We start from the raw sequence: 25,279 nt of genomic DNA, 5'->3' as shown, positions 1-25,279 counted from the left end.
GCAAAGGTTACTTTAAAGTTTTTGTGACTAAATTAGTGGTAACAATTTTAGGAATGTCCTATTGGGGCCCACAGGGGCTCCTTTTCAGCACCCAAACCGAGACCTTGTAAAGCTTGGGTCTGGACATTTCTGCCCTGCATTCTGAGTCAGTGTAGCCCGTTGCAGCAGGATGAAGGTGGATGTGGAGTCTGTCACTGAGGAGGTGCTGGGAGGGGGCGAGACACCCTCAGTGTAGGCTAAGGTCCAAAGCTCGGTTGAGTAAATGAAGATGCCACCTGTTCCCACACAGTGAACCTGGCTGGACCCAATAGGAGGTCGTGTAGCACCTCATCCCAAGAAATGGGCAGCTTTGTGTTTCTGGAATTGAGTGACTGCCCCTACGGGACCAAAGGACAGTGTAGAAGGTAGGTCTATTCACACTACATCACTGATGGCCTCTTTGCTCTTCCAATCTTCAAGGCAAAAGAAGCTTGTCCTGCCGACCCCCCATGGTCAAGTTGGTGTGTCCTGCTGACAACCCACGGGCAGAAGGGCTCGAGTGTGCCAAAACCTGCCAGAACTACGACCTGGAGTGCATGAGCACAGGCTGCGTCTCGGGCTGCCTCTGCCCCCCGGGCATGGTGAGCCCCCCCACCCCCCCGCGGCCAGGGGTCGGCAGCCTTCCACGCTCCTGCAGGCATCGAGAGGGAGAGACAGGAGTTAAAGCAGGGTGCTAAGGGGTGGCGGTGGTGATGGGGGCAGAGGTGCGGGAGATCCTCGGTGGCTGAGTCAGCCACCCAAGTCAGGAAGGGAAATGATAGGAAAGTGTCTGGGTTTGGTCCTACTGAGATCTGACAAAAACACTTAGTCACTGGGGTGCCATAGAAAGCAAAGCAGGAATTTCCAGAGAATACAAGTGCAAACAGGCATTTCCACTAGAATTTTCCCAGGGGCTGCATTCCATTGAATGAAGATGAGAGGACAAACACCACATTTGCATATGACTTATACATACTGTATGTTTATGACTTTCTACTTCAAGAGAAGATATTGATGTCCCTGCCATGCCATCAACAAGCCATGGGCCCAACATGTCCCTTTCCTACACTGAGCCTAGTTTTCCTTATCTGTAAAGTGAGTTGTGAGGTCTTGGCCCACTCTTAACATTCCATGAGTCTGAGGCTGGTGTTCCTTGTGTGGTCAAAGGCATGGTGGTGTCGACTGATGGTCGCTGGCACCAATTAAACACCAACAGGAATCCCCAGTTTGGGGTGTGGTGAAGAGGAAAACTTTATTCAGTGAAAAACAGCTCAATTATGATACAGCATGGCTGTGAGAAGAGCAGGGCTGTGGGGCAGCCCTGGAGCCTGCTCACATGCTGGCCTACTTCGTGCTGCCCTGGTCTGCGTTGCTCTGCTCTGGCGAGACATCTTCCGAGTTTCAGCCGGGCCAGGGAGATAGAGTCTTTGGTGGGAAGGGAAAGTGTGCTCTGAGGCAGAGGGAAGCTGGATTATATGGACCAAAGTCCCTGCCCTTGGTTCGTTCTCATGCAAATGAGGTCTCCAAACCATCACAGTTTGGTCCAAAAGGCACTGTTTTGATTGGTCAGAATAGAGCCACTCTGGTTGGTCAGAGAGCTGCTCAGCTTCAATTAGATGAGGAAAGTCTCAGTCCTATTGGTTGAAATAGGATTCCAGGAACTCCTTTATAAGGGCTGGGTCAGCTAGCACAAACATGGTGCAGGCAGGCAGGCAGTTTAGTGTAGACTTCTTCCTGAAGTACAGTTTATGTGAGAAGTTCCTGTAGAACTAGCTGAAGAAGTTCCTGAAGAACTAGTTCCTGAGAAATAGCTGCCTTTTTTTTTTTTTTTTTTTTAATTTCAGCCCAGTTAGCCACCAGGAGCCCTTCTTAGTAGGTGTCTTCTTTCTCAGGTTTCACAGTGGTTTGCACCCACCTGGCTTCTGTGTGCCTCCTAGTGGTGACAATGGTCTGAGCATGCCCACATCTCCTTAACCTTTCTCCCAAGTCTACTCTTAGGCTGTTTTGTATTAAAAATATTATACACATGTTGTTCTTGTCACCCTGAGAACCAGGAGAGATTCTAGATTTTTCTCTTTCAAGTGCATCCTGTCTTATTACTTTCTCTGACTACAATTCCCCAGATCCAACATGAGTGGTGAGAGGCAGGGGTTGTAAAGGCCAAAATAAGAGGCAGGATGGCTCTCATATGACTGTAAAGGGTGTTAATGATGCCCAGGCCTTGGCTTAGGGGGCAGTGTCCTAGGTCATGGGAGCTGCCAATATTCTGTGGGTGGCACTTGGATCAATCACTAGTGGCCCTCAGGAAGGATGTCCATTGGCTATATGCAGGGCAGACAGTCTAGTTCCTTTCTTCCAACCAACCCTTTCTCCTCTAAGACAGAGAGACCAGCTGTTACTCCCCCTCCTTGGGGTGTTTGTTGCCCTCTGCATTAGCCTCTCAGGATTCTGGAACTGTCTTTTCTAATGAGGAAGCTAGAGATTGGCCAGGGAGCACCCCCAGACTAGAGAGTCTTGTTTGGTGCCTTAGCAGAAGGTGGCTATTCGAGGAGGTGGGTAAGGAGGGGAGAAGGAAGAGAGAGGACTGTAACTTCCATGATGCTCCTGTACCCCAAGGGCCCCTATGTGGGCTGTCCCTTCAGCATAACCTAGAGGTAGAATTCTTAAACATCAGAGGAGGCTCTGGCAAGGAAAAGGACATCCCTCAGGAGATTATGTCAGCATCAGGGACTCCCTTCAGTGAACTTTTTTTTTTTCATGAAGGCAACAATCCAGTCTTAAGTTTTAATAACCACAGTAATTGCATTATTGTCCCAACTCCCCAGTGGAGAAAGAGGCCTGAAGTACAGGATGTGGACATACAGTTAGGCACTCAGGGGCATTCCCGAGGCCTCTGGAATACATTCCGAGGACAGTCTCTGTGTATATACTGTCATATGCTCTGTGTATCTGTCACAGACTGAGGGGTCTCTCGCCTCAGTTTCAGGGGACTATAACCCTGAAAACTCCTAGTGTAAGAGATTAGGTTATTTTCACAACTGCGTCACTACAATGCCGACCAACGTGCGAATTGTTGAGGCCAGACTCGGCAGTGCAGAAACGTCGGGGTGATTTATTAAGTGCACAGCGTGTTGGCTGCTGCACAGGACACATGTTCCTGGACACAATGCAAAGAGAAAGGATCTGGAAACACCCTGTTTGGGCCCATCAGACCGTGCAGACATTCTTCCCAGGGGAGTTTCTCTGTTTGGCCCACCGCCTGTGGAAGGTGGTAAGGTTGTGGCATGTTACCGAGGGTCTGGGGGAAGAGGTCAGGAATTCTGCTTTCTGAGGACTTAAAAAGGTGGGTGGAAGTAGTTCTTTCCTGGGGGCGATCCACTGAGAGCAGCAGGAGCCTCTGAGTAAGAACAGGGGTCAGAGGGCCATGTTCTCAGTCTGGGCTTCGCGGCTTCCTGGCTTCTTGCTCTTGTACAATCACTCACTCTTTCTTTGAGCCTCAGTTGCCTGATCTGTAACATGGACACATAATTCCTGTTCTGCCTTCATCACACGTTTGCTGTGGGTCTGAATAAGTTGTATGAGAAAGCATTTTTTTTCTTCTTTTTTTCCAAGTGAGAGGAGAAGAGATAGATAGACAGACTGCCACATGTACCCTGACCGGGATCCACCCAGCAACCCTTGTCTGGGGCCGATACTCTGCCCATCTGGGGACATGCTTGCAACTGAGCTATTTTTAGCACCTGAGGCAGAGGCTCCATGGAGCCATCCTCAGTGCCTGGGGCTGAAGCGCTTGAACCAATTGAGCCATGGCTGTGAGGGGAAGAGAGAGAATGTGTGAGAGAGAAGGGGAAGAGGGAGGGGTGGAGAAGCAGATAGCGCTTCTCCTCTGTGCTCTGACTGGGAATTGAACCCGAGCATCCACACACCGGCCTGACGCTCTACCACAGGGCCAACTGCCCAGGGCCGAGAAAGCATTTTTAAAACTGGAAAGTGCTACAGAATCATAGGAACAGCTTTAATTGTTGTTTCATAAACAAGTGGGGGTCAGTCTCAAAGGCTGTGCCTGTCTGCTCCTCAAGTCCACATGAGAAACTTATGAGGGGCCTGTTTTCTTAAAGTTCCAATCTGTTGTGGACCAAAGTTTTTATAAATACAATAGAATGATCACAAAAATAAAACAAAACAGTTACATACAAAATATCACCCCTAATTTTTATTGGCTACAACAGACATGATATCTCAGTCAAACTGGCATAAGATTTTCTAAACATCTCTCCATTTCTGCGCTCACATCATCACAGACCGGCGCTGGCCCATGGACACACTTTGAACGGTGCTGCTCTTTGTTGAAGATTGATTGCTTTTCAAAGTATCTCTTTGTGTTTGTTGTAAGGCCAGCAGCACCTGCTTGAGAATGCTGTGGTCAGGGAGAGGGTTGCCCTTCTTGCAGTTTGCTCCAGACCTGGCACCTGTTTAGAGCAGAGGTTTTTGGGTCCACCCCACACGTTGTGAATTCCATCTGCTCCTGCCACTGGTGCAAAGGCCTCCTTGCATGGAACAAGTGGGTGGGCATGCTTTTGAACAAGTGGGTGGGCATGCTTTTGGTGGAGAAGCAGCATAAAAAAAGTCACCAAACAAAATTCTAGGTTTGAATCCTGGCTCCTTCTGATAATTAATTGAGTGGCAAGTCACTTACAATCTGTGTCTGATTTTAACCACCCACAAAATTGGGTTAGAAGGGCTGTTAGGAAGACTGGATGTGACAGTGGCAGGTGCATGGAGGCACTCAGTAAGTGGTGGTTAATAATGGCTATTAGAAGTTCATGGAGGAAAACCATAAATCATATTATGAATAGAGATGCTCTAGGAAATTAGAAGACAACGAGAAATATTTTTGACACCCCAGTGTTCACGTTCTGAGGCCTACCGGATCTGTAAAATTGGGGGGGGGGGGGTGTCGCACTAGAAAATTTCCCAAGTCTTTTTTTTTAGTTCAAAGATTCTGGAGTGAATTACTTGCCTTTAAGTTAGAACATTACCCAATTCCACCACGAGGTGGCAGCAAAGCACAATCTCCCGCCCATGGCTCAGACCTCATTCCAGCCACAGCTGGAATCCTAAGAGCACCATCAAGGGGCAGGATGAGAAGTAACCCCCAAACCCAGGATTTTGACCCCTTCTATCACACAGGAGTAGACTGAAGAAAAAGAGGAAACAGAGCAATTCAATGATACATAATTGCAGAGTGGAAATCCTGGTCTCTGGACTCCCAGACCAGAGGCTTCAGAGGCCAGGCCCTGGAGTGCTCTGGAGAAAATGTAGCACCACTGTCCGGGAGAGTCCCACTCACCTTTTGAAATCTAGTGGTTACATTTCCGACTGGTGCCCAGTTCTGCTGGTACATGGAAACCTCTTGTCAGCTGGGGAGTGTGTTCATTTCCCCGGTTCTTTGATGCCCAGTTTTCTCACGGCCCAATATGAAGACTGGAAAGACGCTGTCACTGCTCTTTGAAATACAGAGCCTGGGCCCAGGGGTCCGCCCAGAGCAGGCCTCACATGTGGGCATTGTAAAGGTCCGAGAAAGCCCTCCTGTCTTAAAAATATTTTCTACACTTCCATTATTTGTCAGCTAACCAAGCTTACTGAAATAGAATAAACATAAATTCATTTTGGTTAACAGTAAGGACTTTTAAAAAAGCTTACAAATCCTCATGGGAAGTCATTCACACCTTAGTGTGAAATATTTCATCAAATGTTTTCCTCCTTTCCTAGCAAACTTATAGTTGAAATCAGCTGTGTGGAGCTGGAAGTATTGATGGAGTGGGAGAACGAATAAAGGACAGTTGGGAGGCAAAAAAGATTTTGGACAATGGACTGTGTGGTGTTCATGCATGGGGGTGGGAGGAGAAAGATGGGGCCTTTGCAGAAAAGGGTAACAAAACCAAGTTTTTTCTACGTAATAGTTTTTTTTTTGGCGGGAGGCTGATCAATACCTGGTACCACGCTCTCAGTGTGAGCCATTCTTACTGAAGATGTCATGAGTTGATGAACAATAGGGACTATTTTTTCTGCCTGTTTTCTTCTGAAGTCTTTGAAGGACATTTGTCAACTCTTTTGGTGTCCCAAAGGAACAAAAACGCTAGACAGAAGGCCCTAGCCGATTGGCTCAGTTGTAGAGCGTTAGCCCCATGTGTGGATGTCCTGGGTTTGATTCCCAGCCAGGGCACACAGAAGAAGCACCCATCTGCTTCTCCACCCCTCCCCCTCTCCTTCCTCTCTGTCTCTCTCTTCCCCCCCTGCAGCCAAGGCTCCATTGGAGCAAAGTTGGCCCCGGGCGCTGAGAACGGCTCCATGGCCTCCACCTCAGGCACTAGAATAGCTCCTGTTGCAATGGAGCAAAACCCCAGATGGGCAGAGCATCGCCCCCTGGTGGGCATGCTGGGTGGATCTGGTCGGGTGCATGCGGGAGTCTGTCTGACTGTCTCCCCGTTTCCAACTTCAGAAAAACAAAACAAAACAAAAAAACACTAGACAGAGATGGTTCTGTTCATTTTAAATTAGATGTGTAGGTGACTTGCCACAACACCCACTTGGGGACTGCTGTTCTGGCTTACCCTATGTGCCGGCCAGTCCTCACCCGGACCCTGCCCATCACCTGTGTTGTGCCTTTACCTTTCTATCTCCATGATTGTCTTTAATGAGGCAGAACTCTATTTCTTTAAAGCATCAGGACTCTGGGTGTTTTTGGCTGGGCTGGTGTTATTTGATCCCTGCTCCAGCGTCAGAGCCTCCTGCTGAGGTGTGGCCTGGAACCTTCTCCGCTCCTTTTAAGGTTAGGCTTTGTCTCCTCTCCAGCTCCGACTTATAGACCCCTTACCACGACTCTGTCGTCTTTCTAGCAGTTCTCAACCAAAAAGTCCTTTCTTTTATTAAAATATAGGTGACATACAGCACTGTATAAATTTTAGTTGTACAGCCTAGTTATTCAACTTTTGTACATCCAACGAAGTGATCACCATGATAAATCTAGCAACCACCTGACACTGTACAAAGTTATTTATTATATTATTGCCTATATTCCTCATGCTGTGCATTACAACCCCGTACTTATTCTCAAACTGGAAATTTGTACCTCATTTCCCCAACGCCCTCCCTCTGGCAATAGTCTTCTATGCGTCTATGAGTCTTTCTGTTTTGTTTGTTTTTTAGATGCCACATAGAAGTGAAATAATACAGTCCTATCTTAATATTGTAATCTGCCAATTAGTAATCTTCTCTTACTAAAATAAGTCGGAGCAGAGAGGAGCACAGAAGGAGTTGGCAGGATAATCTCACGGCCAAGCTGGGATTTGAGTTTTATGTCCACTGCAGCAGAGCTGGGCTGCCTGGGACTCAGCCCCGGACCAGGGGAGGGGCCTCCTGAGCCACAGTGTGAAGGGCTTTTTGTCCGTGGGTTGGCTGTCTGGAAGAGAGGTGGAAACATCCAGCATGCAGAGTGGGAGGTCTGGGAGCCTCAACCCAGCCTTCTGTAGGTGATGGGACAGCATGGATGCTGCTGAGCTGGGGCGAGGGCTCTGTTTCCCGGAATCCATCTCTGTGCAACCTGCATCGCTTTTGTCTCATGTAATATTTCCAGTGTGAGGCTTATTTTCTGGTTTCCTCTAACTATAGGTGGGAGTGTTGGTGTTCCCCAAAAGATGCATTATTTGTGTTATTCTTACAGTAGCCACTAGGTGGCAGACTCAGCCTTAAGTCAGAGCTGACAAAGTTGAGGAGCCTGTGGGAATGAACCCTAATTGTGACAGCCTTTGAAGACTGGGAGACAGACAGTTTTTATCCCTACCCAATCCTACCAAGCTGCCATCTTCTCTCCTTGGCATCTAAGCTCATTTTCTCCCAAGAACAGTGGTCCTAGGAGGTAAGAGCTACCAAGAATGTGGTAGACCTGCACCTTCCTGACTTTCTGCACCCCCAGCCTGTCCCTTCGCTTAGGCTCGGAGAGCTCAGGAACACAACTGAAGCTGGCGAATCTGATGGGGAAGTAGTGGACTTGTTTTTCCCATCCCCTTCCAACACACACGTGTACACACACACACACACACACACACACACACACGATTTTAGCTTCTGATCCTTGACATGAGAGCCCTTTGTTCTGCCCAAGAACGCCTGTTCCCAGGGCTTTGTCTAGTTTCAAGCCCTGGGAACTCAGGCATGTCTGGGGAGTGACGATCACAGGAATCCTGAGCCATCCAGACTAGGGTCTTCTCACCGCTCAGGTTGCTCTACAACCACAGTGCGATGGTCCCTCCACCTGAAGATGGCCCAGGGCTCCGTTAGACCACCCAGGGGCAGGGCCCACCAGAGCAGACATCAGGGCCATCTCCTGCAGCTGGGACAGAAGCAGATCTACATGGTGGGATCGGAGTGGGTTTGGCCAGCTCTTCCTGAGCCCCTGGGGCCAGTAGGTCTTAGTTCTCCCCACTCCTCCCCATCCCCCACCGCAGCAGACCTGAGGAGTGTGACATGCTCCTGTAGTAACTCTTTGCTTGCGGGGCGGGGCAGGGAAGTAGAGCTCTCCCGCGTGGAGGTTGTGTTAGACTCTCGGGACTGGGTGAGGGGGGCACGCGTGGGGCTTGAGCAAGTCCCCAGACCCTGGTTTTGGTCCATCTCTGCCTATGGCCAGAATTCAACTTTTACCTCCAGGGTATTAAGTGCATTAATAACTAATTCATTCAGTTAATGAAATATATTGTCCATTTTCTTCAATTATAAACATAGTAGGTGCTCATTAAAGAACATTTGGGGAAAAAAATTTAAGCTAACAAAGAAAGTAAAATCCCCCTATCTTAGCCCACCATCTGGACGTGACTTCTATATTTCCTTTAAGTCTTTTTTTGAAATATATATATATTTTCATAATTGGGACCATATGTATATACAGTTTCTTTCTCCCCTGGTTTAAAAATTAACAGCATAAGTATTTCTCACATCTTATAAGATTCTCCCAAAGGGCCATTCTAAATGCTCCATGCGACACCATCACCTGGTGAGTCCTTAATGGTTTTCATCATCTTTCTATTGTTGAACGCTTGGTTGCTCCCATTTTTTTTTTTTATTGCAGTGATAATTCTGTATTAACCTTTGTCTATAACTCTTTTCCTTTGGAGAAATAGTCTGCATGGAATTACTGGGGCTAAGGGAATGGGCATCTCGGGGTTTTCCAGCACATGTCACCAAAGAGTCTCTGTTCAGGTTCCAGGTCACCGTGTCCCCAGCGGGGTGTGAGGGCAGAGGGTGGTCAGGTGTCTTCAACTGAGCAGGGGAGGAGCCGTGTAGATGGGTGCCCGTGCCCTCCAAGCCCTGGCCTGGGCATTGGCTCCCTGGCTTCACTTCTGACTGAGGCTGTCTCCCTGGGGCCCCCATGACTCTGGATTGCTTCCCTTAGGTCCGGCATGAAAACAGATGTGTGGCTTTGGAAAGGTGTCCCTGCTTCCACCAGGGCAAAGAGTATGCGCCAGGAGAGACGGTGAAGATGGACTGCAATAGCTGGTGAGGCCCCGGGAGAGGCTTTTGTGGGGCGGAGCCACTGTGGACAGAGTTGGCAGAAGTGGGGGGGGGGAAGGTCAGGGTGCTGTGGGGGCAGACATGGCCAAGTACCCTGGGCCCTTGCCTCCAGCACTCTTTCTTTGTTCATGCCTCTGTTTCTCTCTATGTAAATGGGGAGAATCCTTATCACCTGCATAGACACTGTCCTGGAAGCTCGTGCTTGCATTCAGAGGGATGGGCCCGGAGATGAGGGCCTTGTCTTATGTCAGTCACTGCACATGGGACCACGCTGCCAAGCAGCATGGGGTTTGGAGGGTCCTCTTCTGGCCTCATGTTGCCCCTAAATATATGACAGTGTGCTTGTAATGGCATTGTTTGAAAAGGGACATTGTGAGGGAGGCTGGTTTTCCTTCTCCCTTCTCCTTGGCTATCCTTCACGTAACCTTCTGCTCTGCTCATTGACTGTGCTTTTGACTTTGGGGAAAGACTTCATGGAAAGGCCCATGAGGACAGAGCCAGGAAGGCGCTTAGCTGTCTCCTGGGCCTGAGGTCTGAGCTTATCGTCTCTGATGCACAGAGGGACATCCTTATGTCAGCTCCGGTCCCCGGGTGGTGGGATGGGGCCTTGTGGCAGCCAGCAAGTCCCTGTCGATTCAACCATATTGTTCTGTACACAAAAGCACAAAAGTACTGGCAGAAGTTCATGGCTAATCAGCATTTTCCCAACTCAGAACTTTCCTCCTGTTCTGTCTCGTTTTCCCTGTTGGCCTCAGACAGCATGCAGCCTCCGTGTTTGTCTTGTAGAGACTGAGGGGATACACTCGCCCAACTTCCAGGGAGGCTGAGCTTCAGCAAACCCATAGCAGGTGGTTTACAGAGTGTCTGGGTCTCTTTCCTTGGCTGCCTGGATCACCTGTTTTCTTATTTGACTCAGTTTCCTTCTTGTAATGGAGTGCAGCATGACTTCCTCCTGGACCCTGTGCTTTAAAAATGTGACAGTCACAACTGCACCCCCACCCCCTGGTGAGGCTGCAGATCCTCCACTTCTTGAGATTTCCCGAAAGGTTGAGCTCACCTGGAACATTCTATGTTCCTTCCTGGCCTCCTCATTCTGCAATGCCTGCATGAGCCTTGCACACTCTACATCCGGCGTCCTTGCCATTACTGTTCCCAGTGTCTGTCGGGACCGGAAGTGGAACTGCACAGACCACGTGTGTGATGCCACATGCTCCACGATCGGCATGGCCCACTATCTCACCTTCGACGGGCTCAAGTACATGTTCCCCGGGGAGTGCCAGTACGTTCTGGTGCAGGTGAGAGTGAGGGCGGGGAGGAAAGGCGCTGCCTGTCCTGAGGAGGGGGGCGGGAGGCGCTGCGGGTCCCGAGGGGGGGGGGGGCGGGAGGCGCTGCGGGTCCTGAGGAGGGGGGCGGGAGGCGCTGCCTGTCCTGAGGAGGGGGCGGGAGGCGCTGCCTGTCCTGAGGAGGGGGGCGGGAGGCGCTGCGGGTCCCGAGGGGGGGGGGCGGGAGGCGCTGCGGGTCCCGAGGGGGGGGGGCGGGAGGCGCTGCGGGTCCCGAGGGGGGGGGCGGGAGGCGCTGCGGGTCCCGAGGAGGGGGCGGGAGGCGCTGCGGGTCCCGAGGGGGGGGGCGGGAGGCGCTGCGGGTCCCGAGGGGGGGGCGGGAGGCGCTGCGGGTCCCGAGGGGGGGGCGGGAGGCGCTGCGGGTCCCGAGGGGGGGGGGCGGGAGGCGCTGCGGGTCCCGAGGGGGGGGCGGGAGGCGCTGCGGGTCCTGGGGGGGGGCGGGAAGCGCTGCGGGTCCTGAGGAGGGGGCGGGAGGCACTGCGGGTCCTGGCGGGGGGGGGGCGGGAGGCGCTGCGGGTCCTGAGGGGGGGGCGGGAGGCGCTGCGGGTCCTGGGGGGGGGGGGCGGGAGGCGCTGCGGGTCCTGAGGAGGGGGCGGGAGGCACTGCGGGTCCTGGCGGGGGGGGGGCGGGAGGCGCTGCCTGCGGTCTGGGGGCTCTCGGGTCAGTCTGCTGCTCAGTCCCCAGAAACAACCCTGGGGCTGGTTTCCACTGGAGTGATGGTCCAACCCCCAGAAAGGTGCCTGAAGAGGTCGGGGCTTGATTCTCATAGCGATTGTCCACCTTCCTTTTATTTACCTGGATGGACACTTACACAAATAAGACACAAGCTCATGTATTGACTGGGACTGTTGTGGGGAAAGGCTACCATTAGCCCAAATTAGCACCAAAACAGAATTAGAAAAAGGCACCCGACCCTTTTGGCAGACACAGCCTCAGTCAGGGTGCACAGCGGGAGGGGAGCGAGGCTAGATTTCGGGGTGCTTACCCTCCCTGCTAGCACCTTGTGTGGTGAATAACCCAAACAGCCCTATGCAGCAGCCCTGGACCTGGGATTGAAATGACCCCTGAAGTTTGCTTCCTGCCCTATTCATTCTCACATTTTCTTTTCTAACCTGTTGCAATTCAGAATGGGCAGGAAGGGGGGCACAGAAAAGCCACACTGCCAGCAGGATGAGAGAGCCCAGGAAGTCCTAGCTGGAATTGGTATGGTCTGAAGGGAGACCCACACACCTGTGGGAGCCTCAGTCCCAGGGACTGAGCTGCAGGGCCCTGTGAGTCAGGCAGGGAGGGTGACTGAGCATGCACGCCCGCCCAGCACACTGGAGTGGGGCAGAGCCAGCAGCACCCTGACCAGCCATGCGCAGAGCATGCTGGGAGTGAGCAGGGGCACCCTGACCAGCCATGCGCAGAGCACGCTGGGAGTGAGCAGGGGCACCCTGACCAGCCATGCGCAGAGCATGCTGGGAGTGAGCAGGGGCACCGACTGGCATGCGCAGAGCGCGCTGGGAGTGAGCAGGGGCACCCTGACCAGCCATGTGCAGAGCACGCTGGGAGTGAGCAGGGGCACCCTGACCAGCCATGCGCAGAGCATGCTGGGAGTGAGCAGGGGCACCGACTGGCATGCGCAGAGCGCGCTGGGAGTGAGCAGGGGCACCCTGACCAGCCATGCGCAGAGCACGCTGGGAGTGAGCAGGGGCACCCTGACCAGCCATGCGCAGAGCGCGCTGGGAGTGAGCAGGGGCACCCTGACCAGCCATGCGCAGAGCACGCTGGGAGTGAGCAGGGGCACCCTGACCAGCCATGTGCAGAGCACGCTGGGAGTGAGCAGGGGCACCCTGACCAGCCATGTGCAGAGCACGCTGGGAGTGAGCAGGGGCACCCTGACCAGCCATGTGCAGAGCGCGCTGGGAGTGAGCAGGGGCACCCTGACCAGCCATGCGCAGAGCATGCTGGGAGTGAGCAGGGGCACCGACTGGCATGCGCAGAGCACGCTGGGAGTGAGCAGGGGCACCCTGACCAGCCATGTGCAGAGCACGCTGGGAGTGAGCAGGGGCACCCTGACCAGCCATGTGCAGAGCACGCTGGGAGTGAGCAGGGGCACCCTGACCAGCCATGTGCAGAGCACGCTGGGAGTGAGCAGGGGCACCCTGACCAGCCATGTGCAGAGCACGCTGGGAGTGAGCAGGGGCACCCTGACCAGCCATGCGCAGAGCACGCTGAGAGTGAGCAGGGGCACCCTGACCAGCCATGTGCAGAGCACGCTGGGAGTGAGCAGGGGCACCGACTAGCATGCACAGAGCACCCTAGGGGTGAGTGGAGGGCACCGACTAGCATGCACAGAACTTGCTGGGGGTTAGCGGGAGGCACCAATAGCATGTGCAGAGCACACTGGGAGTGAGCAGCAGTGACACCAACAAGCCAAGCCTCCACCACCCACGCCAGAGATGATGAGACGCCAATCTTCCAGTCTGGAGAGAGGTGGCAGGAATATTATTTGTCACCCGGCACCTCTTTCCTAGGATTACTGTGGCAATAATCCTGGGACCTTCCGCATCCTGGTGGGGAACGAGGGATGCGACTACCCTTCAGTGAAATGCAAGAAGCGGGTCACCATCCAAGTAGAAGGAGGAGAGATTGAACTGTTTGATGGGGAGGTGAGTGCCAGCTCCATTCTGCTCCCTCAGCCCCCTTGGCTCTTCTGACAAGCATTTGCTTACAACTTGTATGAATAAAATATTGTGTGAAGAGGGATATGTAACTGCATCTCTGAAGAAGGAATCGGGGATTTCCTCTGTAGGGGGTGAAGACTGGAGGGCAGGAGGACTTTCCCTTCTATGTGAGTGTATATAATATACACACATGCATATGCAAATATGTATATTCTGGGAAGTGATGGCGTTTTGGGGACTTCTACTTTCTTTCATGTGTTCAGTTATTTTCAGATAAATCTTTTTCTTTAGAGAGTTCAAAAGAGCAGTAAGCATATCCAGTCCCTCTGTAGTAAGAGCTTTGACATGGTTCTGGGGGTACATGGGAAGGCCGAGATCTTAAGATGCTGACTCCAGGACTGCCCCTGAGATTCTGACTTGTGGGTCTGGCTGCGGCTCAGGAGTCTGCATCTGAAGTGCTGGCAGCTCCTAGACCACATTTCAGTTCAGCTGCTCTGACCAGAGTGGGTACTAGGAGGACCCAGGGCCGGGGCTCACCCATGTCCTGGTATCTTCATTTGGTGCCTTGGCCCTAACCTGTATCCCTGCCTCCCTCAAACACCCGTCACCAGTATCAGGGTGGGAGGTGAATTGTCCTCCCTGTGGGAGAAAACTGCTCAGTAAGTGTGACCTACTGATTGGGAGTCAGCAGCGTCAGCTCCATGTCCAAGGACAGCTCTATCTAGGACAGGTGACAGCAGTGATGTTGAGTAGGGGTGCACAAGTGATTAGCTCTGCAGGCTGTGTGTGCTAAGGAGAGGACATTTGCAGAGAGGTGACAGCACCTGCCTCAGTTTCATGGGATAGATAGCCAAGCCGCTGAGATCGGGCACCAACAAGCATTCCACCAGTCAAGGTCTCAGGTCAGAGTCCTACAGTCCGAAGTCTGTGATTCCCCCTGCTAGCATCAAGCACCTCAGCCTCTCTGCTCTCCGTCAGCTCTGACTCCGGATGACAGTGACTCTGGGGAGAGGAGAGAGTCCAGTGCTCATTTTTGTAAAGGGATTCATTTTTTATTCTTTTCCAAGAGAGAGGAGGGGAGATAGAGAGACAGACTCCTGCATGCACCCCGGCAGGGACCCACCTGGCAGCCCCTGTCTGGGGCAATGCTCTGCCCATCTAGGGTCATGCTTGCAACCGAGCTATTTTTAGCACCTGAGGCAGAGGCTCTATGGAGCCATCCTCAGCACTTGGGGCTGATGCTCTCGAAACAGTCGAGCCATGGCTGCAGGAGGGGAAGAGAGGAAGAGAAAAAGAGAGAGAGAGAGGGAGAGAGGGAGAGAGAGAGAGAGAAAGGGAGAGGTGGAGAAGCAGATGGTCACTTCTCCTATGTGCCCTGACTGGGAATCAAACCCAGGACATCCACATACTGGGCCAATGCTCTCTCACTGAGTCAATCAGCCAGGGGTAAAGGGATAAATTTTAAAATCAATTGCCTAGAGATGCTTAAAATCATTGTTACATTAAAAACCTATTTAAGGGACATGTGAATTTAATGATCAAGTATCAAAAAAATTTTCTTTTTGTGATGGGTGATCTTCTACTACTGGGTTTCATTGCATTGTTAATTCCATAATTATAATTTTACTGCCACCTCTATTGTCCCTTACTCAGAGAATTCTTGGGGGGGGGGTAGGGAGATGAACACAGACACATCCGGGCAGCTGCTGGCCCTGAAGGGACGAGCCCATACTGAGTGGGGCCAATGGCTTACGGTTGTGCAGAGCCACGGAGAAAGGTGTGGGTATGGAGCAGGGCAGGATGGGGGATACTCCCTCTCCCTGTCTCATGCTTTGCCCTCCTTCAGGTGGATGTGAAGAGGCCCATGAAGGACGAAACTCACTTTGAGGTGGTGGAGTCTGGCCGGTATGTCATTCTGCTGCTGAGCAAGGCACTCTCTGTGGTCTGGGACCGCCGCCTGGGCATCTCTGTGGTGCTGAAGCAGATGTACCAGGTCAGTGGCCTTCCCCTGCTTCTTTCTCGTCTTGTCTGTGACTTATTGTTGGGACCATCTTCATCTTCCTGAGTAGCAGGAAGTAGATGCTACCCCCCCCCATGTCTCAGGGGAAGGTGGATGGTCTGGAAAGGGGGTGTATGAGTGGAAACATCAGAGAAGGGAGGGAAGGAGCCATGCAAATGTCTGTATGAGAGGAGGCCTGTGTAAAGACCTGTGGATGGCCTGACCAGGTGGTGGCACAGTGGATAGAGCGTCGGACTGAGATGCGAAGGACCCAGGTTCGAGACCTCGAGGTTGCCAGCTTGAACGTGGGCTCATCTGGTTTGAGGAAAGTTCACCAGCTGGGACCCAAGTTGCTGGCCTGAGCAAGGGGTTACTCGATCTGCTATAGTCCCATGGTCAAGGCACGTATGAGAAAGCAATCAGTGAACAACTAAGGTGTCGCAATGAAAAACTTATGATTGATGCTTCTCATCTCTCTCCGTTCCTGTCTGTCTGTCTGTCCCTGTCTATCCCTCTCTCTGACTCTCTGTCTCTGTAAAAAAAACAAAACAAAACAAAATGACCTGTGTATGGTGTTCGGAGTGTCTGAGCAAGGCTGTCCATGGCTGGAGCGGAGGGACTTGGGCAGTTAACCGGGGTAGGGAGGAGGCAGGGCCGTATTGTGGGGGCTGTTAAGCCATGTAAAGACATTTGGCCTTCTGTCCAACTGTGGGAACACTCTAACATATTTCCCAGTAATGTATCCCCTTTGGGCCAAACCAAATTCTCCATATTGAAGCAAAATAGAATAAGTCACATCTCTTTATCCCAACACAGGGCTCCAACTATGTCGTAAGAGCCCAGCAGCTGTCTTTTCCAGTTCTTCCCATAGTTTTTACATGATGGTTTCCATTCATTCAGCAGTTACTTGTGTAGGACCTATACTGTATTATGGCATGATAATGGGGGAACACGGAGATGATTTTATGTTAGCCCAGGGGGCATTTGGTAGGCATCGGAATCCTGGCCAGCCTGCTCTGAATAGGCTGCAGTTCTCCAGGTGAGGGGCCCCCGTCCATAGCACAGCTGGACTGGAGCATCCTCTTCTCAGATCTGCACTCTCAGTGATGTAACTAAGAACCAGCCCCTCTCCGTGCCCAGGCCTTTCCTGGGGAAGGTGATGGCTTATCTCATAGATACCAAGGCTTAATTTCCACTTCTGCCCTTGGCCAACTGTGGGACATGAGCAGGTTGCCTATTTTTATGACCGATTTTTTTTTTTTCTTTAACTTTAAAATGAGGTCAGCAAGGAAGGCCAGGAAAAGGCCTTGACAAGGGCAAGGCTTTGCTGGTCGCCCTGGTCTCCGCCTGGGCCTCCATCCAGGCCCCTCCCACCCTCCTCTTCCTCAGACAAGCCTGCCTCCCTTGCTGCCTGGAGTCCTCCTTGCCCTGGGTCAGAATTTGCCCTGAAGTTCGCCATGCTCATGCTCTCAACTTGTCCGCCAGGAGCAGGTGTGCGGCCTCTGTGGGAATTTCGACGGCATCCAGAACAACGACTTCACCAGCAGCAGCCTCCAAGTGGAGGAGGACCCTGTGGACTTCGGGAATTCCTGGAAAGTGAGCCCACAGTGCGCTGACACCGGGAAAGTACGTCTGGAGTCTCCATGGGGACCGGGTGGTGGGAGGTGGGCGAAGAGCCCTGCAGGGGTGGCAGGGCTTGGGGAGAGGGTCTTGTGGGTCCGGGTGGACTGTTCTAGTCTGTGTGTGCCCGTGCCTGCTCCCCAGGTGCCACTGGACTCGTCCCCCGCCGCCTGCCACAACAACGTCATGAAGCAGAGCATGGTGGATTCCGCTTGCAGGATCCTCACCAGTGACGTCTTCCAGGACTGCAACAGGCTGGTGAGGGCTGCGGGGTGGCCAGAGGCCTGAGAGCGCCGAGCTGGCCAGAGGCTCGGGCACTTGCAGTGCGAACTTCTAATTGTGGACACTCCCTTGGAGGCTTTGAAATGATCTGTATTGGGGTCACCTCTCCGCTGGCTTTCTTGACCTCAGGCTGGGAAGCAGAAAGGCTTATCAACAGTTTACGAGGAAAGTCACGCCTGGCAGGTCACTTCTACAGGAGGGCGTAGCTCATCTGCTTCCTCCGCCTCAGCCTTGGGGCTTGTGCCCCAGGAAGTGTCTCCGCTCCAACACTAGAGCCAGAAATTTCATTTCCTCTTACCTTACTATGTCTTCAGACCTGAGTCCCTTAGCCTCTGCCCTCATAGAGCCCTTCAGCTCCTAAGTCTTACCTCAAAACCCTTTTCTGGTCTTAACTTCAGGGGGCTTGGGCTCTCGTTTTATGGCTTATGTTGGTGCCTTTGTCTGCAATGGTGGCAAGGAGTTCCCCAAACACACACACGCAACTGTGTAGTACCCAACATGGGCGTGGCTGGTTGAATACCCGTATCTCAGTTCTCTTTCTATCCACCCAATGATTTTCATTCCTCAGGACTTCAGAGGATGCGCAGGATGCCCAGGCTCAGTGGAAATCTGGGCATCTGAGTGGGGAGGGTGAAGACAGGGAGAGGAGTCAGGGGAATCAGGATGGTTGGAAGGTCTTGGAAATAGCGACCCAGCGAGTGTCGGAATTTGTCCCTCTCACAGCTACCCTGACAGAGGCCGGTGTGTGCAGTGGCGTGTGTGGGGGAGGGGAAGGCGGTTGCTGTAATTGAACGTGAGTGGTAGGTAGGCTACCTCTTCATGGAGGTTTGGGGTCAGAGTTCAGGAATATACACTGTCCAGCCGTCTCATCCCAGAGCACCTCAGCGAGGCGACTTGAGCGGGTCCTGATGTTTTCCTCTCTCTCCTTGCTAAATGGAGGCAAAGAAAGAGAGTGGCCAGCTTGCATGTGTGTTTGTGTTTATGTAAAAAACACCCAAACACCCATGAGGTTGGGAGTGGGCTTAGAGGATGGCGGGATGACTGAGCTGGTAAGTGGACAGAGAGTTAGAAAGAAATGTCTTTTTGAAACATTCTCAGACACACCTATCCTATAAAAGACGGGAAAAAGTGCTTTACTCAGTGTTTCTTGCTGGAATACAGATTAGAAGCTAGGCATTCTGCCTCCCTACCCAGTCCCTCTGTGGAAGCATGGCCTCCATCCAGTTCCCCTTCTTCCCGGGAGCCCCCTTTCCCGATTCTGGCCACCAGAACATTCCCGCCCGGACCAGGAGCCAGAGTGCCCGAGTCTGGTCCCAGGCCCCGCCCACCCTGCGGCTCCTTGCAGGTGGACCCCGAGCCCTTCCTGGATGTTTGCATCTACGACTCCTGCTCCTGTGAGTCTGTTGGGGACTGTGCCTGCTTCTGCGACACCATTGCTGCCTACGCTCACCTGTGTGCCCAGCACGGCAAGGTGGTGACCTGGAGGACAGCCACGTTGTGTCGTGAGTCTTGATGTCCCTCATGGTCTCACTCACCCTTCCCTCAACCTTCGTGTACCTAGACTTCAAGACCTTCTAGTGGGGCACAGGAAGGCAGCCCAGTGGGAGAGAAGGCAGAGCTCTAGTGTGGGGACGGCGGGCAGGGGGGCAGAGGGAGTGAACGCCTGATGTGAAGAAGGACAAGGGACAGGGGTTGAGGACATGAATATGTGGAGACCTTTATTTTGGAGAAATTCTGGAAGAGGGAGAGAAGAGGGGACAGTGATGACAGGAAGAGGGAAGTGAATGCGTGTCTTGAGTTAGACACGATCACATTTGTCAACGTGATTGATCAACTCATACGTTTATATAGGGTTTTCCTTCCTCGGGTGTAAGCAGCTGATTACTTTTCCATGGGAAACGAACTCAGAACCACTGGGTTCTTGGTTTAGGTGCTGTAAAAGTTCAGAAGCCTCCACTACTGGCGACTCTGGCCCGTTCCTTAGTTCCTGGGTAGACTCATCACCTTCTCCAGGGCCATCGCCGCTGGTCTCACCGCCATCGGTTTGGGGCCTCGCGGCGGTCCTGGCACCTCAGGCGGCACGGGACGGCCTGCGCTGTCCTGTTACACTCATTGCTTCCGTCTGCACAGCCCAGACCTGCGAGGAGCGGAATCTCCAGGACGGCGGGTACGACTGTGAGTGGCGGTACAACAGCTGTGCTCCCGCCTGCCCCGCCACGTGCCAGCACCCCGAGCCGCTGGCCTGCCCAGTGCAGTGTGTGGAGGGCTGCCACGCCCACTGTCCTCCAGGTCAGTCGCCGGCCCTGGGTGGGCATGGGCTGGAGGCATGGGGCAGGTGATCGGAGAGGTGGTCCCTTGGCCCACGGCATCTCAGCTTTGCCCAGTGGAGCCCTGTCCCCACCCCTGTAACCCTGGGTGCTGTTTCCACCTGGCCTTCCCATCAAAGCCGGGCCACCTATGACCTTTGTGGCTCTGAGCACCTGCACTGGTGCTCTGTGCTTACGTACAGGTTTGTCACCCAGCGTGGCACTTTCTGACGGAACTTGCTGCAATGATGGGCAGTTCTACTGAAATGTGGCTCATGTATCTGGGGAACCGAATTTTCAGTTTTATTTAGTATTAATTTAAATTTAAATCTAGCCACATGTGGCTACTGGCTACTGTATTGAATAGCACAGATCTAGAGTTATTAACAAAAACAGGTGAGGGGGTTAAACAAAGGAGAAAAACCTTATAGACACAGCCAACAGTGTGGGAATAGTGGGGGGGGGAGGAGGGGAGGGGGAGGAGGGGTATGGGTGGTGCTGGGTGCAGACTGGACTTGGGGCGCTGAATGCACAGTACAATAGTCAGAACATTCCCACCCAGAATTGTACACCTGAAACCTGTATAATTTCATTAACCAATGTCACTCTAATAACTTCAGTAAAAAAATAAATATATTCTTTGGGGGAGCAAAAAAAGACCTGCAAAAAGAGGTAAGATTTCATTTGTGCTGAGGTTTGGGGACCATGGGGGGTGATGGAATCCCCTCCCATTCTGCAGAGGGAGAAATCACTTCTTCCAGAAGAGGAGGAACTAAGAACTGTCTCTACGTGATGAGGTGACTCTTGGGGAGGCAGGCAGAGCTGGCTTCCGGGACAGATCCCTTTGGGTAAAGGCTCGTGGCAAAGGTGAGAGTCTTGTTTCCTCACGAGAAGTTTGTCATGCAGGGAAGATCCTAGATGAGCTTCTGCAGACCTGCGTTGACCCTGCGGACTGCCCCGTGTGTGAGGTGTCCGGCCAGCGCTTAGCCCATGGGAAGAAAATCACCTTGAACCCCGATGACCCTAAGCACTGCCAGATTTGGTAAAACCTGGTTGTTTGAAGTCTGAGTCTTACTGTTTTCCCTGGGGACCTGTTCAGGGTGTAGGTTTTGGGAGAACTTCCTTACCACGTGCGAGTCGGGGGTAGATTTCATTCCATTTGTTTCTCTTTCTTTAAGACAGACTAGAAACATCTTCTCCAGGAAACATCTCTCTTTTTCTTTTTATATATTTCTTTTTTTTTAATAATAATTTTATTTTTTTAATGGGGCGACATCAATAAATCAGGATACATATATTCAAAGATAACATGTCCAGGTTATCTTGTCATTCAATTATGTTGCATACCCATCACCCAAAGTCAGATTGTCCTCTGTCACCTTCTATCTAGTTTTCTTTGTGCCCCTCCCCCTCCCCCTTTCCCTCTCCCTTTCCCCCCTCCCCCCGTAACCACCACACTCTTATCAATATCTCTTAGTCTCACTTTTATGTCCCGCCTACGTATGGAATAATGCAGTTCCTGGTTTTTTGTGATTTACTTATTTCACTTCGTATAATGTTATCAAGATCCCACCATTTTGCTGTAAATGATCCGATGTCATCATTTCTTATGGCTGAGTAGTATTCCATAGTGTATATATGCCACATCTTCTTTATCCAGGAAACATCTCTTAATCTGTTCTCACTGAAGGATGGGTGCAGTCTGATTGTTCCTGGAGGTCACGTCTAGGCTGGGACAGGCATCTGTGAAAATTAGGTTTCTCTGTAGCTGGAGTGGGGGGGTGGGGGTTGCAGGGCAGGAAAGGGAGGCAGAGAGCCCAGACCCTCAGTGTACCATAGACACCTCTGGGCCACGGCCAAGGTCCCCGGATGGCTTTTGTAGCTTGGGTGGGTGGGGGAGGGAGGGGAGAGCCACTCCTTCCTGCACCCTGGGTTCTCATCCCATAGCCTCTGGGAACTGGGCAGTTTGGGGAGGTGAGAACGAGTCCCCAGGGTGAGCACTGAGCTTTCTGAAGCCCTGCTCCTAAGGAAGAAACATGCATTTGGATGTTGATATATTCAATACCACTTCTTATGGGAACTTAAACTTGAGAACTTAAATTCACCGGGGAATGGGCTGTGGCCGCAGCTGCCAGAGTCAGACCCCGCCGCAGCCATCTGTGTAAACAGGAGTGAACACTGCCTGGGGTGAGCTTCCTAGCAAACACAGGAAACTAGCAAATGTGTCACTCATGCACTGTTAACAAAGATTGAAGCAATAAATCGTGTGGGCCACAAGGACGTAGGAATTGGCTTCCCAGTAGGACTGGCCTGTCCATTCTCCATGTGCTGAAATGGGGACTGTAGGGTGTAAAGAATGAGCCCGATGCTGGCACGGGGCTCTGAGCCACAGGACATGGGAGTGCAGTGCCAGCCGTTTCCCCACCTCCCTCTGTGGGCACGGGAGGGGGCAGCTGCCAGGGTGCATGTTGCAGAGGTGAGCAGGTGTGGACTGTAGTTTCAGAGCAGGCTGAATAGCGCCTGGGAATCAAGCTTCAGGGCACACTCCCCAGGGCTCTGGCCACCGCTGCCCTTTCGCCCTCACTGGGCCTGCTGAGGGCAAGTTGCCTCAAAGGTTGGGACTTCGTAGAAGAGAAAGGCCTAGCCTGGGCTTCACGGGGGCCTGGCTTAGCCTGCCGCTTTCCAGGACATTGGTGAAAGGGAGAAGTGACCAGAAGGGACTGGAAGTTTGGACTGGTGGGGTAGGGATTGTTTCAGGGGTCTGCTAAAGACCCCTGGCATAAACTCGGGGCTGGGTGCAGGGCCTAGTCATTTCCTGGCACGTGACGGGTGCTCCCCACATTTCTGCTGGAGGACTGGATGAACGAGCCACCAACTTTCCCCGTCTGACCCCTCAAGTGCTTTGTCTTGCTGGCTAGTGCTGGGGGTTTGAAGCTTTATTCATCTTTCCAAAAATGTTCATAGTCCAGTGTTTCCTCTCTTTTTTGAAGCCCAACATTTTAAACATGGTAACAAATTCCACACAGTTAAAACTGTTGTAATAAATACTGTGAAGCATTTATCTTCAGTAAGACATTTACAAGTCCTGGTCAGTGTCAACATTTTAGAGCATTATTTGTCTTTGGAGTTACTTGGCAGAAGCTTTGGATTATAATTAAATATTTATATTGCTAGAGATATTGGAGGGGGAGGGGGAGTCAACTTTCAATGGTTGTGTGGATGGCCTGGAAGCAAGAAAGATTATTTTTCAGGTCCCAGGATAGCTTAAAGCTTTGGCTTCTAGAATCAAAGGAAACCTTCTCTCTCTCTCTCTCTCTCTCTCTCTCTCTCTCTCTCTTGTGTGTGTATGTGTGTAGGAATGCTATTTGGGGACATAGGTTAAACAACGATGTCTCTCGGGTGGAGAGTGAGCCGTGGGAGCTCCGTTCAGGAGGGCAGGGCAGGCAGGTGTATGGATATAGGTGCAGTGGTTCTGAGTAGGGCTCAGTAGAGCTCAGAGCTTCCTCCTGAACCTTTCCTGTCTCCTTCCCTCCGCAGTCACTGTGATGGTGTCAACCTGACCTGTGAAGCCTGCGGGGAGCCTGGAGGCCTAGAGGTGCCGCCCACAGAAGGCCCGCTCAGCCTCACCACCCCCTATGTGGAAGACACCCCAGAACCGCCACTGCACGCCTTCTACTGCAGCAAGCTGCTGGACCTGGTCTTCCTGCTGGACGGCTCCTCCCGGCTGTCCGAGGCCGAGTTCGGCGTGCTGAAGGCCTTCGTGGTGAACATGATGGAGCGCCTGCGCATCTCGCAGAAGCACATCCGCGTGGCCGTGGTGGAGTACCACGAGGGCTCCCACGCCTACGTCCAGCTCAGGGACCGGAAGCGGCCCTCGCAGCTGCGGCGCATCGCCAGCCTGGTGAAGTACGCCGGCAGCGCCGTGGCCTCCACCAGCGAGGTCCTCAAGTACACGCTCTTCCAGATCTTTGGCAAGATTGACCGCCCCGAGGCCTCCCGCGTCGCCCTGCTCCTGACGGCCAGCCAGGAGCCCCCAAAGTTGGCCCGGAACTTGGTCCGCTACGTCCAGGGTCTGAAGAAGAAGAAGGTCATTGTGATCCCGGTGGGCATTGGGCCCCACGCCAACCTCAGGCAGATCCGCCTCATTGAGAAGCAGGCCCCGGAGAACAAGGCCTTTGTGCTCAGCAGTGTGGACGAGCTGGAGCAGCGGAGGGACGAGATGATCAGCTACCTCTGTGACCTTGCCCCTGAAGCGCCCGCCCCGACGCAGCCCCCTCCTGTGGCACAAGTCACCATGGGGCACTTGGGGGTTTCGACCCTGGGACCCAAGAGGAACTCCATGGTGCTGGATGTGGTGTTTGTTCTGGAAGGGTCGGACCAGATTGGCGAGGCCAGCTTCAACAAGAGCAAGGAGTTCGTGGAGGAGGTGATCCAGCGGATGGACGTGGGCCGGGACAGCATCCACGTGGCGGTGCTGCAGTACGCAGACACCGTCACCGTGGAGTCCACCTTCCGCGAGACGCAGTCCAAAGGCAACATCCTGCAGCGGGTGCGGGAGATCCGCTACCAGGGCGGCAGCAGCACCAACACGGGGCTGGCCCTGCAGTACGTGTCCGAGCACAGCTTCCTGGCCAGCCAGGGGGACCGGGAGCAGGCGCCCAACCTGGTCTACATGGTCACAGGGAGCCCCGCCTCTGATGAGATCAAGCGGATGCCCGGAGACATCCAGGTGGTGCCCGTTGGAGTGGGCCCTCGTGCCGACGTGCAGGAGCTGGAGAGGATCGGCTGGCCCCACACCCCCATCCTCATCCAGGACTTTGAGACCCTCCCCCGAGAGGCTCCGGACCTGGTGCTGCAGCGGTGCTGCTCCGGAGAGGGGCTGCAGCTCCCCACCCCCGCCCCCTCCCCCGCCCCAGGTATGTGGGCACTTGGCACAGGCGCCAGGCTGGAGGTGGCCTTGGTGGAGATGTGACTCCCAGGTTCTAGTCCTGGCTGCCCTGCTCTGTGCCTTAGGTCACACCCTGACTTCAGAGTACCTGTGTCCTTGTCGTCCCCCCCCCCCCCAGGCAGAATGTGATCCTTCACTGAGGAGGATCTTTCCTTGTAAATTCAAAGGTAGTGCAAGTCATTGTTAAAATTTAAATAATACCAAAGATATGGAGTAAAAAAAATATGTGCTTATCATGTAGCCTCATCCCACCCAATCCTACCCTCTGCCTTGGAGGTAACCTGTTAAATTTGGTGACTATCAGCTTTTTGACCACCCTAGATAGATACAGCTATTCTAAGCAGCTGACGTTCTTTAGGGTGAGACCAGGAAATTAGGAGACAGGTAGCAGGTGAAATACTCAGATTCTATAGCCAAACTGCCTTTGTTTGAATCTCACCTCTGCCTAAATGATTCAGAGTTACTAGCTGAATTACTAGCTGTGTAATTTTGGGCAATTTTTTTTGGTAATAATTTTGGGTAATTTTGGG

At 52.7% G+C, this 25,279-nt stretch overlaps 1 protein-coding gene across 1 annotated transcript in view; it reads left to right on the top strand.

Annotated features, from left to right (window-relative positions):
- VWF (von Willebrand factor) overlaps positions 1–25,279 on the top strand; it is a 140,999-nt gene that overhangs the window by 63,775 nt on the left and 51,945 nt on the right. The window contains exons 18-28 of the mRNA XM_066357550.1: positions 460–620; positions 9,467–9,570; positions 10,742–10,880; positions 13,445–13,579; positions 15,441–15,587; positions 17,079–17,219; positions 17,358–17,471; positions 18,841–18,997; positions 19,626–19,784; positions 20,708–20,843; positions 23,339–24,717. Of these exons, the coding sequence (XP_066213647.1) occupies positions 460–620; positions 9,467–9,570; positions 10,742–10,880; positions 13,445–13,579; positions 15,441–15,587; positions 17,079–17,219; positions 17,358–17,471; positions 18,841–18,997; positions 19,626–19,784; positions 20,708–20,843; positions 23,339–24,717 (2,772 nt within the window). The remainder of the gene's footprint in view (positions 1–459; positions 621–9,466; positions 9,571–10,741; positions 10,881–13,444; positions 13,580–15,440; positions 15,588–17,078; positions 17,220–17,357; positions 17,472–18,840; positions 18,998–19,625; positions 19,785–20,707; positions 20,844–23,338; positions 24,718–25,279) is intronic.

Source organism: Saccopteryx leptura, chromosome 1, assembly GCF_036850995.1.
Source record: "Saccopteryx leptura isolate mSacLep1 chromosome 1, mSacLep1_pri_phased_curated, whole genome shotgun sequence".
Taxonomy (NCBI): Eukaryota; Metazoa; Chordata; class Mammalia; order Chiroptera; family Emballonuridae; genus Saccopteryx; species Saccopteryx leptura.
This window is presented reverse-complemented; position numbering and strand designations above follow the sequence as displayed.